The 18866-nt window shown below is 34.1% G+C and overlaps 3 protein-coding genes across 3 annotated transcripts; 2 read left to right on the plus strand and 1 right to left on the minus strand.

The window, feature by feature from the left end:
• The first annotated feature begins 707 nt into the window (after positions 1 to 707).
• Positions 708 to 4141, plus strand: LOC126745943 (uncharacterized). Its single transcript, XM_050454006.1, has 3 exons — positions 708 to 815; positions 885 to 3397; positions 3994 to 4141. Exons 2-3 carry the CDS (start codon positions 2082 to 2084, stop codon positions 4139 to 4141), a joined length of 1464 nt encoding a protein of 487 aa, XP_050309963.1. The 5' UTR covers positions 708 to 815; positions 885 to 2081.
• A 7-nt stretch (positions 4142 to 4148) lies between these two features.
• On the plus strand, positions 4149 to 6068 carry LOC126745944 (uncharacterized). The gene is made up of 4 exons (XM_050454007.1): positions 4149 to 4784; positions 4979 to 5200; positions 5394 to 5543; positions 5820 to 6068. The coding sequence occupies exons 1-4, from the start codon at positions 4602 to 4604 to the stop codon at positions 6066 to 6068; spliced, it is 804 nt and encodes a 267-aa protein (XP_050309964.1). The 5' UTR covers positions 4149 to 4601.
• Positions 6069 to 6362: 294 nt separating this feature from the next.
• LOC126745767 (putative nuclease HARBI1) lies at positions 6363 to 9119 on the minus strand. The gene is made up of 4 exons (XM_050453756.1): positions 8844 to 9119; positions 7830 to 8399; positions 7326 to 7446; positions 6363 to 7147 (listed from the first exon to the last, which is right to left on the minus strand). Exons 2-4 carry the CDS (start codon positions 8397 to 8399, stop codon positions 6738 to 6740), a joined length of 1101 nt encoding a protein of 366 aa, XP_050309713.1. The 5' UTR covers positions 8844 to 9119; the 3' UTR covers positions 6363 to 6737.
• Between the last annotated feature and the right edge of the window lie 9747 nt (positions 9120 to 18866).

The following is an 18866-nucleotide window of genomic DNA, read 5'->3' on the forward strand; positions in this document are numbered from 1 at the left end:
GTACATTCAACGAATCTTCTAGCTCTGGTAAGTCTATAGTTGAAAATTCGTGTTCTGTCATCTAAATTTCGTCTACAGTATGGTCGCAATAAATTTGTATGCAAACCAAAAGCTTCATCAGCAACAAAAACGAATGGTTGCGCGGGACCGTTGGAATTAGGTAATGACCGAGGTTCTGGAATATCAAGTTCATTGCCATAGAGCCTTTTCCCCAATGTTGATCTTTTAAAAACTTTACTATCTCCTCCTTTGCCATATGCACCAATATCTACAGCAACGAAGCAATAGTTTGCATCAGCAATGGCCATTAATACCACAGAGAAGAACCTTTTTTAGTTAAAATACTGGGAGCCATTGTGCTGCGGAGCCATTAAATGGATGTGTTTCCCATCCACGGCTCCAAGACAGTTCGGAAAGTTTGATCGGATATAAAAATCTTCTGCTATTGCTATCCTTATTTGGCGCCTCCATTTCAATTGTCTGCATATTATTCCACAATAATGTGCAAGTTTCTTTCACAATGGATTCTATGGTACTTCTGCCCATCGGAAAATTATGCTGCATAGCAGCAAAGTGTAATCCAGTTGCCAAATACCTAAAAATTATGTGATTTAGGTATATACAAAATAACATATTTAAAATATTGTTGTTGCAGGTAAGGAGTTACAAAAGAAGTAGAAAAACTTAAAAGACCGATTTATCAAGGACATCAAGGTGCAAAAAGACGTTGCCAGTGGTTCAGCAGCATCAAAGAAAAGAAAATATATTTTCGCTGATATTATGCAGTTTCTCCTACTAGAACTAAAGGATCGAAGGTAATATTTATTAATTAGGGCTTGAATATGTGTTTTCAAGATTGAGTTGGTCGTATTTTTATATTACAGCACCGACACTAACATTTCAGAAACGGACATAGGCACACATGATATCAATGATTCGGAAAATATTAGTAAAGAGGATGAGGCGAGTGGTGAGGTTGTAAATGTCACGTCCTAAACAAACTTTTGAACAGCAACTCATAGGATTGTTGGAGCGTAATCAAGCACCAAGTACCCCACAAGAAGAAGATGAAGATTTGGCTTTTTTTTAAATCTCTTTTACCAGCTGTTAGAAAATTTACTGACTATCAGAAAACTGAATTCCGTTTAGAAGTTCTTAACTCCATGCGAAAAATTCAATCAATAAGTTTACCTGTACCCCAAAATATTCACTCAATCCTTCAATTATTGCTTCTTGGGTTTCCCAATCGTTGAATCTACCACGCTACACAAATCAAGTACCAATTCAGCCACCACAGCCCTCACCTGCTACATCCGTGTCAGCTTTATCTCCTACTGAATCATAGATGTCTCAATATAGTGACCTCCTAGATATATAACAACCTTCATGCACTTTTTTTAAATACCTTTTTTTGAAATAATAAAAAATAAATGTTTATTACCGTAAAGTTATTGCAAGTCTTTCTTCTACACTTATAGGGTCACAGAACTTTGTTTTTGATTTTTGCAGGCTAACTCTTAGCAATTCATTTAATTCATCGAACGACTTCATCGACATTCTATAGTAATTGAAAAATTTTTCTGGGTACTTCCTTAGTTCTCCATATAGACAATGAAATTGCCCTAAAGTTAATCGCATCATATTTAATGGATAAACCGAGTACCTTCGGGGCTTTTTCTTTTTTTTTTTAATGCGTATGCAATACACACTAACTCGACAGCAGTCAGCTTGTACGCCATTCTGAAAAATACTGAGAACAAAATGTTCTCAGTATTTTGGCAGCGTCTTTGCCGCTACATCGCCGCCAGTTGGCAGTTGCAGTTAGTTGAGTTGCAATCGAGACGCCGGATAAATTGCACACGACAGCGAGCCATCGTTATATCTAAAAAATAAATAAACAATCAGTATTCCTCTTATTATTTTTATATAGATTCTTTATTAAATAATCAAAAAAGAAATTCGTGAATAAAAAAAAAAACAACACGGCGGAACCTAGCGTCCCTTCGCCCCCCATCGTCAGTGGAGGGCAAACTCATCGCCGATCAATCGGAGATAAGGCGGAGAAAAGTGAAAGAGAGCAAATGGACACGTCAGACGGATACACCACCGACCGGTCCTGCAAGAGTGAGGAGATAAGAACCAAAAAGAAGACCGAGCGGGGTAAGACTTTGGATGGCCAATCCTCGTCCTCAAAATTCAAAAAACCCTCGTCAACCTCATCCCGTACTTTAAATAAACCTTTCATTACTCCTGATACTAACCCGGTAAAGGGGGCGAGCCACAGCGCCGGCCCAACCCCACTCCAGGGTGAAAAACTTTTGCTCGTCCAGAAGAAACTAAAAACCCTTGAATTGGAATCTCAGGAGAAGGACTTGCTGCTGGAAAAACGCAACAGCGAAAACATTACACTAAAATTAGAAAATGAACAGTTGAAAGAAAAACTAAAAAATTTTGAAGAACAGTTAATTGTGATCCAGAGGCAGGTCTTTCTCCTGAGTGAAAAACTTGAACTAGCACAAAATGAAAAACAAAATCTTATTATAAATAACCAAAACCTATCTGCTCATCTGAGGCAGATGGAGTCGGATAAACAAAAATTATTGAACTTAGAACACTCCCGCAAAAGGCCGAGAGAAGAGGCAAGCACCTCATCGCCCGACAAGGACGATGAGATGCAGGTCTCGGATAATGAAAAAATAAACACAAAAGAAACACAAAACCTTGACTCGGCCACTCCAGCTTCCTCAGATGAGGAGGAGGAGGGGTTTGTGACGGTGGACAAAAAAGGTAAAAGGAAAGCAAATATAAATGAAAAAAACATGAATGTAAATAAAGAAAAGAACCCTCTATTTATGCCACACAACGACCTCTCCCTGGCGGGGAAGAGCGCCCAACCCAACATACAAAAAGTCCCAAAAGTAGTTATTAGAGATACGTCAAACTGGGCAGCTAAATATAAGATGATTGCGGAAAACAAAATTAATTTATTAAAGACACAAAAAGATAGGTTGGGTTTAGCGCTCTTCCCAAAGACGCCCCAGGACCACAGGGCTTTAACAGGTCTCCTCCGGGAAAGGGGAGTGGAATTCCACTCCTTTTTCCTAGAGGAAGACAGAAAACTAAATGTTATCTTACGTGGATTAGACAGAAATTTTAACCTCAAAGAAGTAGAAGAGGAGCTGAGGTCGATGGGGTTCGAGCCCGAAGAACTGGGCTGGTTTAATACCGGCCCAGGTCAAAAAAGGCCCACGGACATCATTAGATTTTTAGTACCCAAAGAACAGGATAACATCTTTAAAATAGAGAATATATTAAAAATAAAAGTGCGCGTGGAACGTTTGAAAACTTACAAAATAGATAATATCAGACAGATTGGACAATGCCATAGGTGTCAAGAGTATGGTCACTCAATGACAAATTGCACCGCTAGGCCGAGATGTCATAAATGCAAAGAGGAGCATTTCTACAGCGAATGCAAGAAAGAGAGGACTTCGTCGGCACAGTGCTGCAATTGCGGGGGTGACCACCCTGCAAACTTTTGGCGTTGTCCAAAAAATCCAAACTTCTTAAACCTAATCAAACAAAAAAACACTGTGAGCTTTGCTGAGGCCACAAAAAAAACCAATATAAACATTATGGAGACCTATGGGGACCATATTGGGGGCGGGCACCCCAGCAGTTTCGACGAAACAAGTTGGGTGGCCTACCCAAAATAATGGTCTTTTACATCTTCTAAGCATGCCTGATGATGTTCTCGACAAAAAAATCCATAATATAATGCAAAAATTAAATAAATTAAACGCCAATACGGCGATAAAATTGCTCTTAGGCACTAATTAGAGAATCTGGGTGACCTCTTCAAAAGCCTAAACATTATCAGCTGAAACAATTCCAACTTCCACGGAAGGATATTTTTTATAAACCTTAAACTAAAAGCTTCAGCTAAATCTCATCTCTTTCTCTGTTTTTTCTTTACTCTTTCTATCTCTAAAGGTGTGAAGCGCCGCCGCTGCGTCCACGCCGCGCGACTTTGCCGCAAGTATGTCGCCCGCCTAACCGGACTGATAAGCGCAACGACGACGCGATAGCCGCCCAGGACGCAGATTCTGTGTACTGTCGCTTTCGACATATGGAATTCTAGGGTTGATTTCCATATCGAATGTCAAGACGTCGTTAAATCGGTATTCCGCGTACATCTTGATATCGTTCGGTCAAAGTCGGGCTTTGTCAACATGCGGCGTTCAACGTTAGAACCAATTTTAGGGTATTTCTATTTTCCCCTAGATGTTTTAGGGATATTTTTTTTCTTTTGCTGATTTTTTTGTTTTTGTTTGAAACTTTGTTTACTTTATGATGTAGGTATGTTGTAATTATAATTATTTTTGTGATAAATGAATATTGCTGTTAAATTAAATTCAGAATTTGTTAAATATAATATCAATCTGTGATTTGGCCGTGCCGGGTTGTGCCTAAATAATATATACATATATGCCTATATAGATATATACATATCAGTTATGGAATATTAAATATTTATGTACATTAAGTAAAAATTAGTACTATTTAAATATAGAGATATACCCATAATAACATAATCTGCAATGAGGGTGACTTCGCAACACTGGGAAGTTTTCATTGCAATTTGCGAGACACACCCCAATCTCGTAACAAATAGGTTTAATGGGGCCCAGGGCAAGGCAGAAGGAAATGCTTTGTGGGCAAATGTTGCCAACAAATTAAATGGACTAGGCTTAGGGGAAAAGTCCATTGTGGAATGGAGAAGGGTAAGTACGTACTATGAGTACTTGCTAAAATATAAACTAAGCATTCAGATGGGGTGTCGTATACTAATTCACATTCTATTATTTTAAACTCTTTTTGCTACTCTGTAAAATTTAAAGTATGCTTGAATTTGCTCTTTGGGGTGTTCCTACTACCTAGATTTTATTAGAACTAGCATTATATAATATATTTTTAGGCTGTTACCGATTGGAAATGCAAAGTTAAAAGTAAAGCGTCTAAACTAAGGCAATCTGCATTACAAACTGGTGGTGGCTCCTCCAATATTCCTCCTTTAACACATATAGAAGAGAAGTTGATAGCAATAATGGGAAGAAAAGGCTTTGAGGGGGATAATGGTATCAAGGAATTAGGTATTCCAACAATAAAAACATCTGAACCAGTTGAAGTGACTGAAAATGTAAGTATGTTTACATTTTTTCCTTAAAATAAATAAATAAAATCTTTTGTGCATTAAAATAAATTATAATATGTGATTCTTTAATGCAGCGATGTAATTTAATTAAAGCAATATTTAAGAGCAAAAATCTATCTTAATATTTGGGCCCTTATTTAATTTTACTACTTGGATTTTTAACAATATGGTTTTTCAGGTAATTGAAGAATTTGACTTTGATGATGGTATACCTACACTAATAAATTCAGATATTGACAGCTTTACAATGCCGGTAGCATCTTCAACAATACCTATTACCACTTCTACATCTCATGCTAATAGCAATGAATTTCTAAAAAAAGTACCTGTAAGTACCTACAATAGTATAATTCAAAGCCTATGAAAATAAATGTGATACACTTAATGTATCACACGAAAATATGCAACACTTAATAATCATAGAATTTCACTGACATAAAATAAACAGAGTACATTAAAAAAACAAATTGTTGTTGAAGTGTGTGTGAAAAAGCTATTCACTCTGTATAGTGTATATTCTTTTTAGAATATACACTTATATTTTTATAAGACTGCATATACATACCTTCATGTTATAATAATATGTACTTTCGTTTATTTACAGAAACGTAAACATGACAGACTATCAACAGCCATAAAATTTGGAGAAGAGCACGATTATTGCGATGAAAATAATTCGCCCGTCCGAGGCAAAAGAACCAAAATACAAAATATTCCAAGGATATCACAAAACATCGAAAATATGACTTCTGAATCACTAACTATATTAAAAAATATAGATCAAAACACTGCGAGGATTGCAGATAGCTTTGAAAAACTAGTCAATCATTTAATTCAGAAACCAAATAATTAATTACGTACTGTGATTTTGTTTCTAACAATTAATTATTATTAGAATTTATAAAAATGTTAATTTTTGAGTTTTCAATTATTTATTAGAATAAATTTTTTTTGTTACTGTGATTTAAGGCTGTAATGTTATTTTTTTATAAAGAATAGACTGTTAATTTGTTTTGTATTATTTGTTTCATTTTGGGTAATAATTGTTAGACCTATTTTTTCTACCTAAGTTTAAAAAAATATATTTTGATTTTTAAAGTAAATAATAGCAAATAAACAAATACGGACAACAATATAAAGAACAAAATATCTTAAATATTTATTTTAATTAAAGAAAATATACATACATACATCAAATGAAAATACATAAATGCATTATTAATTCTAAGAATTTGTGTGTGCAGCTATTGAGTTATTTTTTTTACAAATTCATATAAAAGGTAAGTAGTAAAAAAAATGAACTCTAAGAAATTTAAAACCAAATGCCAGAACTAAAATTAATATCTTTCAGTTTGTAGGCAATAATATGTAGACACTTTTAAAACTGTTTTTTATTGACTAGAGAAGATGCTTTGTTTTATAAGGTTATTTGAGTGTTAATTTAATAGGATAAAAAAAAATAAATTTCTTACTTTAGATCTGCCATTTGATTCTAAATTGATATTATTTTTATAATGTAATTTTAATTATTTCTAAAGTAATTATTTACAATACGCCTCCTGGTGGCTTCGCCTTGCCTGAAAATATTATCTTGAGCATCATTTTGAAAACGTTCATTATTTATTTCTTCCTCATTGACTATGTTCTCATCTAACTCTAAATTTGCAGCAATGCAGATATTGTGCAAAATGGAACAAGCATTTACTATTTTGCCAACTTTCTCTGGCGAATATCTTAAAACTCTTTCCCTCAATAGGCATCTAAACCTTGATTTTAAAACACCATTGCACCTTTCAATACAATTTCTGGCTCGAGCATGGATATCATTAAACCTTCCTTCAGGAGTGTTTATGGCTGGATTATGAAAAGGGGTCATTAACCATGGCTGTAGAGGGTATCCAGAATCCCCAATCAGCCATGTATTGTGATCTCCTACAAAATAAAATAAATAGGACTAAAATAAAACACATTACAATACATTTACCCCTGTATATGGGCACGCATATATAAAAAATTACCCTGTATTATAGTACATATTTTTTCAATTGGCACAAATTGGTTATGTAATATACCTATGTATTAATATCAGGATTATATGTATACTATGTACCTTGATTGTATGATCTTTCCAAATGTTGTTTTACAAAAGAATTCCTCCAAATAAATGCATCATGGGTAGCTCCAGGGAATTGCGCGTTCACATTTAAAATCCGCAGATCATAGTCACAAATCTAAAAAAAAATTGTGTAAATATATAAATACAAAAATACCAAAACACCCAAGGTACCTAAGTATTACCTTATTTTAGCATTTAGGCATATTTATAACATTTATGCAAAAAAATTATTGTTTTAATAGGACTACATTTATTCTTTTTCTTTTCTGTGAGTGGAAAAAAATTGAGGTTTTAGCTCTAAAATACCTAGGCACTTTTTATTGAAATCAATTTTTTTACATTGCCCTGGGCAGCAGAAGGCTCGAGCTAAAATCCACAACTTTTTTCCCTTATATTGTCTAATAAATAACTATTTTTGTAACACCTTGCCCATTGCATATTTATTTAAAGAGAATAATAGAGACCACCAATTAATTACATCTACGAATAGCTACTTACCAATTGAACATTTTTTGAGTGGAAATTTTTCCTGTTCAAATAATTGTGTTCTTCTTCATTAGGCGCCAATATAGCCACATGTGTACAGTCTATGGCACCCAGAATTCCAGGGAAACCTGTTGCCTCCATGAATCTTCCCTTAATTTCCATTTTGTCAGCAACTGTTGTTGGAAACTTTACCCATAAGTGACCCAATCTTTCTTCAATGGCATTGGTTACTGTGTGTATTGCTCGAGATGCAACTGGTTGAGATAAACTCAAATTAAAATTTTGCCCCAGGGAATATTGATATGACCCCGTAGCGTAGAAGTGAAGAGTAGCAAAAAACTTTAAAATAGGAGGAACTGCAACAATATTATCTGTTGTATCTATATTCTCAGCCACTGAGTTATATACATATCGGGCCATTTCCTTATTCAATCTAAATGACTTTTTAAATATGTCAGTTCGTAAATCAAAAGGGTTGGATCCATCCCTCATCCTCCGTCTAGCAATATTGTATTGACGAATTTCTTCCAAGTGTTCCTCCCTTTGCAGCACAACAATATTGTTGATATTTACAGGGAACATCTATAAGGCAAAAAAAACATACAAAAGACTTTAAAGCAAGCTGTAAAGTATGTATAAAAAAGACATATTATGCTATTTTTTTTATTTACAGGTATGTAGGTAGGTATAGCGTTGTCTGAATGTTAAATAGTTATAAATTATAGGATAAATATCTGTTATCTATCTACAAAAGGTACATAAACCACATGTTAACAAAAAAAATTTTTAAATCACAAAATCAGTTTTTATTTTGCAAACAATAACATAACCTTTAAACTATAAATGTATAAATCTTGCATCTTGCATTTTATAGGTAAAAAACAAAATCACGGGGCCGCGTATTTTCAACTTAACTTAATGTTTTTAATTTATGATTTAGATTCTCTAGGAAGAAGAGACAGTATCTGTACCAAAAATATCACTGTAAATATAAAAATAGCAGAAAATCGTTTTCTAAACAATTACCTTAGGTACTTCCTTTTTAGTTTTAGTTGTCCACTAAACCCAAATTTGCAACATAAAACTCCAAAAACCATATAACACAAACAATTAGCATAAAACTATTTATTAAAAAACGTGAAAATAGATAAAAATTCAATAACACTCACAATTGTCACCCAACAAAGTCATATTGACTAGACAAATCAACACCACCCGACGTGCTGCCTTTAAAAGTCGCCACGGGGCTAAAAGTCGTGTAGAAAACGGTGCGCGGAATACAAAATATCAAACGCGACATGTCGTTTTAGAAATCAAGGGTACACGGAATCCGGCTCCAGGGTGGAGCCAAGTTTGTTCTCGCTCTACTCCGTCTCCTTCTTACACATTACGCAAAAATCATATTCGGAATGTTTCAACCGCTGAACGTGTATGTTATTCTAAGCGCAAAAATAATATTTTCGAAGCAAAAAAAAATTATTAACTAAATTGATTATATTAAAGAAATTACTCTTATTCCTAAAAGCGCTTCTAAAAAATTAAATGGCAACAGTGCAGGCCAAAGCTGATGTTATCTTGACAAATGGCTTTGTGTTTACATTCGGCATTTGTGTTTTTTCTTTAGTTTTTGGTTGAAAAAGGAAAACGTTTCATTTGAGCGTTTTTGTGAACTGCTATGATAGTAAAAACTTGTGCCGTTTGTGCCTTACCATAGGAAAAAGATGATTTAGGCCAATCTTTTTACAAGTAAATACCGATATTATCATATTAGCATATTAAGGGACAACCATCGTCATAAACGAAGAATAATAAAAATTTATTAAGAAATCTATAATATATATAAAATATAAAAATTTATATAACATAAAGTTCATAAACGGTAATATTGTTTATTATTTAAAGCATATGCATAATCTATTAATAATGAATATTTACCACGTAAATATTTTTTGACGACGTCACTATTAAAGATTACCTGTGTCGGTGGAATCAATAATGCGATCGAGCGACGTTGCGATGCTGTTGTATTTTTCTTTAATATAGGGATACTAATATAGGATCTACATTCATTTAAATTTGAATTTTAACTTCTCTATAGATTATTTTATCATATTATTTTATTTTTAAAAAATGCTTCTTATTTTATTAAAAAGGAATAGTATTATTTTTGGCCTGTCAAAATAAGTGATAAAATTTTTTTAAATTATTATAAAAGATATTACAAAGTATGTTGTTTTGTCATTTCTACATAGGCATTCATTACATATAGATATCATTGCATCAGAGATGTTGCAAGCAAACAAACTGTCCATATTGAAAATTTAGTAGGGAAAGTCTTTTCTCAACAAATAAAATGCTAAATTATGTGTGTGTTAGAAACTCTATAAGTATTTTACAATTTTATTTCATTATAATTTTGTCTGTATTTTTTGCGGTCACCTGTCAAAAAATATTTGTAAATGTTTTTGAAATGTTTGTAATATATTTTAGAATCCAATAATGGCAAGAACGCTTGCCGAAATGCATCACTTCTGAAATTAGAGGATTCGCATTTTCTTTGTGGAGAAAAGACCTTCCCTACTAACTTTTTAAAATTATATTGACTCCACTTCAGAACGGACTTTTTTCCTTAATAAACTGCTCATAGTTCCATGGCAATATGCCTTGTAGCCTTTCAATGTTCTAAGGAAAAACGAAAATTTGACAATATTGATTTTGTCATTTTCTATTTTAAAAATGCACCCTGTATTTAAATCCATTTTATATTACCAATTCAACAATGTTATCACATGTCACATCGGCTATTAAAATTATCACTGCAGATACCTTCAAAACGTAAATATTTAAAAATATATTGTTGTTTATGTTTACTTGTGTCTATTTTTTAGACTTATTATAAGGTCCGTTAACCGGAATATTCCTAATTTATAAATATGCCATGTTAATGTAAGGTCTATTATTCCCAAACTGAATAATATCAAAGAATACATTATATCGGTAAATGATTTTCATATTTTTGCCATTACCGGAACTTGGCGTTTTGAGTTAGTTAATGATGAGGTGTTAACTATAGACAATCTCGAATACCTCAAGCGCGACGACCTAGTAGGCAGGGGCGGTGAGCAGTTAGAAGTTGTTGGCAGTTTTTGAGTTGCTTGGTAACTGCGAAAGGAGAAACACCGAGTCTGCTAGCGATCTATTGTATGCGATTTTTTTTTATGATCAAATAAAGTTTAATTAATTTTTATTTTAAAAACTCAAAAATAAACTTACTTACAGACGTAACTAACATCAACTCGCCCCCATTATTAGTGGGGGGTTAAATAAACGTTTATCAGTGGGGAAAGAAGGGATGGACACTTCGGACGGCTACCTCAGCGATTATTCAACAAACAGCGATGAAAGCAAATCTAAAAAAGCTAAAGATAAAGAGCGAGGTAAGTCTTCGGAGGGCTCATCCTCTTCTTTCTCATCCAAATTCAAAAAAACCTACCGATTCTCGAGTAGATCTTCCCAGAGCAAAATCCTCTATGAATCCCACCCCGATTGTAGCAAAGGAAGCTGGCGTGGGTGTAGATTTAACGCCCCTTCAACGTGAAAAGGTTAAGCTAGTCAAAAAACGTAATAAGGAGCTAGTGCTTGAGGTTCAGAGCAAAGATAAGTTAATTGATGAACTAAATACTAAATTAACATCTACGCAGAACAATGCGATGCAAACTTTTAAAAATCTGCGCTGACCCGCAAGCTCGAAAAGGTGATGAACGAGAAACAAGAAATGGCAATAAAAATCTCACAACCTGTGACAGCTTGAGGAAAATAATAAGAAAGAAAACAGCCAAAAAACGAACAACCTAGAAAGAGACCACGCGAGGAGATGGGCGTTTCGCCACCCACTTAGGGTAAAAGAACGACCGCTTCTGACGTTGATATGCAAATAAATGAGCTTCCGGCTGTCTCAGGGGCACTGGCACTTCTAAACGAAATAATATGGAGGCAACGGACCTGAGTAGTGTTAGAAACGATAACAGAAACTGGCTATTCATGCCACTAAACAATCTTTCCCTTTCTGGAAAAAAAATACTATTGACACTAACATTTCTAAAGTACCCAAAGATGTAGTTAGCGATACAACCAATTAGGACAACAAATACAAAATGATTATTAATAATAACATTAAAATCCTTAAAGTTCAAAAAGAAAGGTTAGGGTTCAAAAAGAAAGGAAAGGATCATAGGGATCTGACGTGTTCTGCGATAAGGGAGTGGAATTCCACTGTATTTTGTGTGATCCTGACAGGTTCCGATCACAACTGTGTTCCGATGAAATAAGGGAGGAATTGTTGACCTTGGGCTTAGAACCGAAGGAAATGTCGTGGTTTAAAACCGGCCCTGGGAGAAAGAGACCTACTGAACTTTTCAGATTCCTGGTCCTTAGAGACCAGGAAGACATATTTAAAATAGACACGCTCCTCAATATTAGAGTACGTGTTGAGCGATTAAAAAGTCATATCATTAACAACATCAAACAAGTAGGGCAGTTCCACAGGTGTTAGGAGTATGGTCATTCCATGAGTAACTGTAACGCGAAGCCGCGCTGTCACTAATCTAAAGGTTTACAATAACTGCAAAAAAGAAAATACAGCGCCGGCACAGTACTATAACTGCGGGGGTTACCACCCTGCAAGCTTCTGCCTAAAGAATCCGAATTTTTTAAAAACCAAAAGAACACCGGTACTTTTGATGAAAATACAAGAAAAATGGCTTAACACGGGCACTGGTAATCGAGGGGCGGAGTCTATGGCGGACATCTTGGGGCTGGGTACCTCGGGTTTGCTGGATAGGTTAGAAATAAATAAGTTAAATAAACAGGCAAGGTTATACAAAGACCCAGAGGCTAAAAAAATAGCAAATAGTCTAACCAACATCAGTGTGGTTTTATAAAAGGCATATCTACAGAAATACAGCTGGCGAGATTACAACAGAGCATTGTTGTTTCATTAACATTAAATACTCGACCGTCATGATCAAACTCGATATCGAGAAAGATTTCGATAGGGTGTGGAATGGCGGTCTTATATACAGGATGAAAAAATTTGGGGTGCCGCCTGGTATAATAAGATTTATACAATCTTATTTAACTAATCGAGTATTAACCACCTCGATAAATAATAAAACACTCCCTTTTCAAAAGATGAGAGCGAGGGTAGCGCAAAGTTCACCCCTATTTAATATTAATCAGGCAGACATCCCAAAAATCGATCACTATTCTAAATTACCTCTCTTCGCTGATGATAATTGTATTTTCGCCAGCTGTAAATACCTGGACCAAATTACAGCATACATCCCAAGCCACAAACAAACTCTGTGTCTGGGCAGAACAGTAGAAAATAAAAATCAATAAAAACAAAACTGAAACCATTCTTGTTACCAAGAAACGCGACCGCGATATTCCAAACTTGATGGTACTTGGCACAAAAATCCCCTGGAAAAGCGAAATAAGGTACCTGGGAGTCACAACTGACGATAGGAATCTTTTTCTTAGCCATGTTAAAAGACCGAATTAATGAAATTTATGACCGAATTTGAGTGTAATGTTTGTCGGTATCTGCTCCGCTCTAATAATCTGACATGTCTTGGTGATTTTAATTATAATATCCATCATCTAGAATCTACACGTATTCAGAGATTCATTTCTTTGCTGCAGATTTATAATATGTCTTAAATCATAGATGAACCAACTTGGCCTGGTTTAAGATATCTATTTTGAACCTAATTATTTGTTCCTACAAGAAAATCTTTAGTAAGTAGTAATATTGATTCGACTTTGCAGGTATCAGACCATTTTTTGATTGTGTGCCAACTTTGGCTCTTGATTTGTAAGCCCTTTCCTTTTTTTATTCAGATACAAAAGCTTTGAAAAAGACGACTTTTATGATGATTTAGTTAATTCGCATTTAGATAATATATTTTACTTGACAGATATTAATGACAAGGTTGAAGTTATTAATGCTTTTATTCTTAGTCTTTTCAATAAACATGTGCCGTATGTAATATATAAAATATCAGAGAAAAAGAGTCCTTGGATTACAGACAATATTAAATATCTTATGCTTTTAAGAAATAGAGCTCTTTCAAAATATAAAGGGAAAAATCTGTTTATACCCGACAGTTAGGAACTTATGTGGTATACTTTTAATGTGGTCAGGCCTTAGACCTAAAGGCTAAAAGTCAGCATCAAAATATGCAGAAAAGCAAGGGCCCAAAAAATGTACGGAATGGCAATCAGAGCTTTCAAAGCTTTTTTACATATTTAATTAAAGGAGTCCGTTTTGGAAGTAAATGAAATGGTTATTAAGGAAGATGCTTTGTTCATAAAATGAAATTACTATCTTTTTTTAAGATTTTAATGAGATCATTTTAAAGTCAAGATAATAGAGTTTTTATTCCAGGAGTAAATAACTTTGTCTGTTATTGTCTAATATCTTGGGTTCTCGTAGTCAAAATTTAAAAATTATTGATTCATGGACTACTCTGAAGACTTGACAAAAAGCTGAATTTTTTAAAATTTGTAGTTTTACATGTTGGGTGCCAAGATCTATTTTTCTCCTGTATAATAAAAAACAACAAAAAATTGAGTAAGAGTAAAATAATGCCGTAATCTCATCAATGTCCATGTCACTCCTAACTTTCCCTTTTTGCTCTGGATTAACTTCAATGAAAATACGGATATGACCCCACCTTTTACAGTAACGTGCTGTATTTTATTAACATTAGTTTCTGTAACATATGCTGTTATAAAACAGTTGTATTAAGCAAGTTTATTTGTTTTCTTTTTTAATAGAAGATATCGTTACCTGTCTGTCAAACCCACGAATGTGGATTTTTTGCATTCATGCATTCATATTTTGATTTATATTGGTTTTCATTGGAAAATTTTGTTAAAAGCTTAGTATATCAATATAGACTTTTAATTTCTAATGCTTTTCTTCTAAAACATTTTTTTTATGGTAAAAAGCACATTTATGATTTTGGCAGATAAAATATTTTATAAAAAAACTACACATACCCAGAGATTCATTTCTTTGCTGCAGATTTATAATATAAACCAAGTAGGCAGAATATTGTAGGCAGAAAAAATAAGCAGTAATGTTGATTCGACTTTGCAGATGTCAGGACATTTTGTCATTGTGTTAACTTTGACTCTTGATTTGTAAGCCCTTTTATTTTTTATTTAAATACAGAAGCTTGGAAAAAGACGACTTTTATGATGATTTAGCTAATTTACATTTAGATAATGTATTTTACTTGACAGATGTTAATGACAAGGTTGAGGTTTTTAATGCTTGTATTCTTAGTCTTTTCGATAAACATGTACTGTATGTAACAACAAAAAAAAGAGTCCTTGGATTACAGACAATATAAAATATCTTATGCTTTTAAGAAATAGAGGTCAAAATATAAAGGGGAAAAAATTGTGAATATTTGGGAAAACTATCACCAACTTCGGAATCAAGTTACAATAGCTGTTGAACAAGAGAAGAAGGGCTACCTTGATCAAACGTTCTGTGCAGGTTTAATATTGACTCAAAACCTCGTAATACCTGAATAGTAAATTCTGGACTATTTAACTAATCCCAAGACAATTACCTGATACGTTATTCGTAGATACTGCAAGCTCGAATACTCCAAACCTAGTAAGTTTGGCATTTTATCTCCAAAATAAAAGGAGTCGGAAATTTTGAGTTTCAACTTGTATCTGGCGAGAAAGTTTGAGAGGCTTTATTTTATATAAAATCTAATGCCGTTGATACATATAGTATGAGCCTGGTTATGCTGCTACACTGTTAGTTTATTCTCCATTTTATTGTGCATCTCGTTAACTGCTGTATAGAGTCGTCTACTTTTCCAGAGGCGTGGGAATATTCATATATGGTTCCAATACCCAAAGTTGCATCATCAAGTCAATAATCCGAACTTAGTCGTATCAACATTCTTCCTAGTATCTGCAAAGTAATAGATAAAGTTTTGGAAAATCAAATAAGGATTTATTTGGATAGATTTGCTATTTTCTCTTTAGTTCAATCTGGTATCAAAAGGGACTATAGCTGTTCCACTGCTCTTCCAAAGATATCTTGGATCTTGCAAGCAGCTGGCCATAAGGAATTAGCAACTTTGATTTTATTGGATTATTCCAAGGCCTTTGACAAACTAAATCATTAATTATTATTGAAGATCTTGAGCTATTTGGGCTCTAGAAGATGTTTGATCATTGGGTTCTTGAAATGAAAGCTACTTTGGTCGCTGTAACTCGTTTTTACTTTTTAAATTATATCATTTATTCAAGAGTGAAATCAAGGCCTGTTGACACACCGTGTTGGTTCTGTCACCGCCCGTCATTTACAGCCGATCCAACGTCCCACGTCTAAAAACTAAATCTAATACTAACTAAGCATATGAATAAAATCAAATTCCAACTAGATAATAAAAGTATTAAACTAACTAACAGAACCGAAAAAATGCACGTGCCCTATCAATTTTTGGCGTATTTGACCAGACGAACACAGTCAGTAAAAATCAATGGCCTGCGGCGTGCCACAAGGGTCCATCCTTGAACCTTTATTCTTCACTTTATTTATTTCGTAAATATCTTCTTATCTCAGATACTCGTCGCATCATATACCGAAAGTAATGGGACATAGAACAACAGTAGATTTCTTACGTCAAAATAACGTGATTTAGGTCAACTTGCCTTATCCTAACTTTAATAGTAACTGAAATACAGGGTGTCAAGTATTATTTGATTTACCGTTTTTTTCTAAAAGATCTTTCAAAAATAGAAGTTCTGTAAAATGGGATTGTTATTATATCTGTATCGCGAGTATCTAGATTATGTATATTGAAGCAAAACGTTATTTTTCTGTATAAATAATTGCAATTATTTTAATTAAGAAAACAACTGAGTGGTTACACCTCTCATCTATTCTAAGCCAGTGCAAGTCCCTCAAGTGAGCTAATACTCCCTGCTTTCTACGCGCAGACTTTCAATCAATCTTACACAGTGGTACTGTAGTAATTGAATGCGGTACTTATCCCTTTCAAGCATTGGACTATAAACCATATTCGCAAAATTGAAATGAGAGAGTACCAAGGAGTCGTAAAGCATTTTTTCCAAAGATCGCGTAAGCAAATGCCAATGTTTGCATAACAGTTTTAAATTAGCAAACCCTCATATACACATACATATCATATACTTATGTTATTCAGTAAATCTTAAATTATTATCTAAAATCAGACCTATGTGCTTTGTGGAGTCAGTAATAGCAAGTGTATTATTATTTAAAGTCAAAAAGAACAGCCAAATTTACATTTTGTGACCGAGTCCTACCAAAAAATAACAACTGGGACTCAATGCTTGTGAGATAATAAAAGAAGCGTGTCTATAGTCGGATTACCGAACAGATGGAGTAAATGATGTGCGCGAAATATGGGCCCGCCCATCGATGCAACCTTGGCAGATTTAGACGAGGAGAATTATGCCTACTTATTTTAAATTATTTTACCGTACAGCTTTGCTTTGTAAGCAGCTTTTTTTAAAATATAATACGGTCGCCTGTAAAATGGGTCTAAACCGATTTTGAGGTTATGCCAGGTAATGATATAATAATCCCTTTTAAGTATTTTGTTATGCAAAGTTATGTTAATATATTGGGGTTTAACGAAAAGGGATAGGTAATCCTTTTAAGTAATCGTGCCAGGTCAAACATTTAGGGTGTAATTGGCCAGGTTCATTAGAACCGAGCGCTACCTGAGCGCTGGAAGTTTTGCCTATAATAGTAAGGACCAATAAAAATTGTCATACCTGAGCAACAATCGAGCGTTCAGGGAGCGCTTTTTTCTGATGAACCCGGCCATTATGAAATATAATTTTATGATCATAATCTGGTTTTGAGAATTACTTAAGTAGCTTTTATCTTTTTTTAAATATGTGTTTTAAAATGAAAGAAGGAATAACAAGTTAGGGGCTGCGCTGGTAGGCCTGTGAGATTAAAATTTATAGATTGAATATAAGTATATATTTGTTCCTTATTTAAAAAAGAAAGAAATACTACATTTATTTTAATACATTTTTTACACATGTTTATGTTTATGTATATATGTTTATATTTATGTGAAAAATTAAAATTATTTCATCATCTCATCCTGGGTCACACTGTATATTAAAACTATTTATTACCTGCTGCTTCTGCTGTAAACTGGACTTTTTGCACTTTGTTGTATGCTGGATGCTCATTACCACATGTTTTATATATGTTCATAATCACTTCCTTTTCAGCAATGGTCAAATATTTTCGTACTCGTTTCTTGGGGGGTGACAATGGGGATGTACGTGGCGCGTCAGCCATTATTTGTTAACAAACAAATTAAGAAAAAAATGAACACAATCTCAACTTTTCAATATTGCGAAGATTCAAATATTCGTATAGCAGAAAATTCAACGAAAACGATCTAGCCGCTCGACTAATAAAATTAAATAAAACCCCAAGTCATGAACCCTATCGAGGTTCTAGGCCATACCTCCGGCGCAAAACGATCACGTGACCACTCCATCTGTTCGGTAACCCAAGTATAGGTCATGGTTCAGCTGACCCACAGATTCCAAAAGGTGGTCTGGCTTGAAAGATTTGTAAAGGTGCGTATCATCTGCATACAAATGTATTTGGGAAAATTGTACGCGTTTTGCCATTTGGGGTGTGTAAAGTATGAACAGCAAAAGCCCCAAAATTGATCCCTAGGAACGCCAAAAGATAGTTGCTGAGAATCAGAAATCTTGCCATTAACTTTAATCTTTTGACTTCTACCAAGAAGCGTGTGAATTATTTTATCAAATGCTATTGAGTAGTTAAGGAAGATTAGAATAGTTAATTCATTATTATTTGTAGAATTGAATATATCATCTGTTACTTTTAAAAGCGCAGTTGAACAACTATATCTTGGTTGAAACCCAGATTGTACTGTCGGTAAGAAATTATACGGTCGAACACGTTCCCTT

This window comes from Anthonomus grandis, chromosome 16, assembly GCF_022605725.1.
Source record: "Anthonomus grandis grandis chromosome 16, icAntGran1.3, whole genome shotgun sequence".
NCBI classification, from domain to species: Eukaryota; Metazoa; Arthropoda; class Insecta; order Coleoptera; family Curculionidae; genus Anthonomus; species Anthonomus grandis.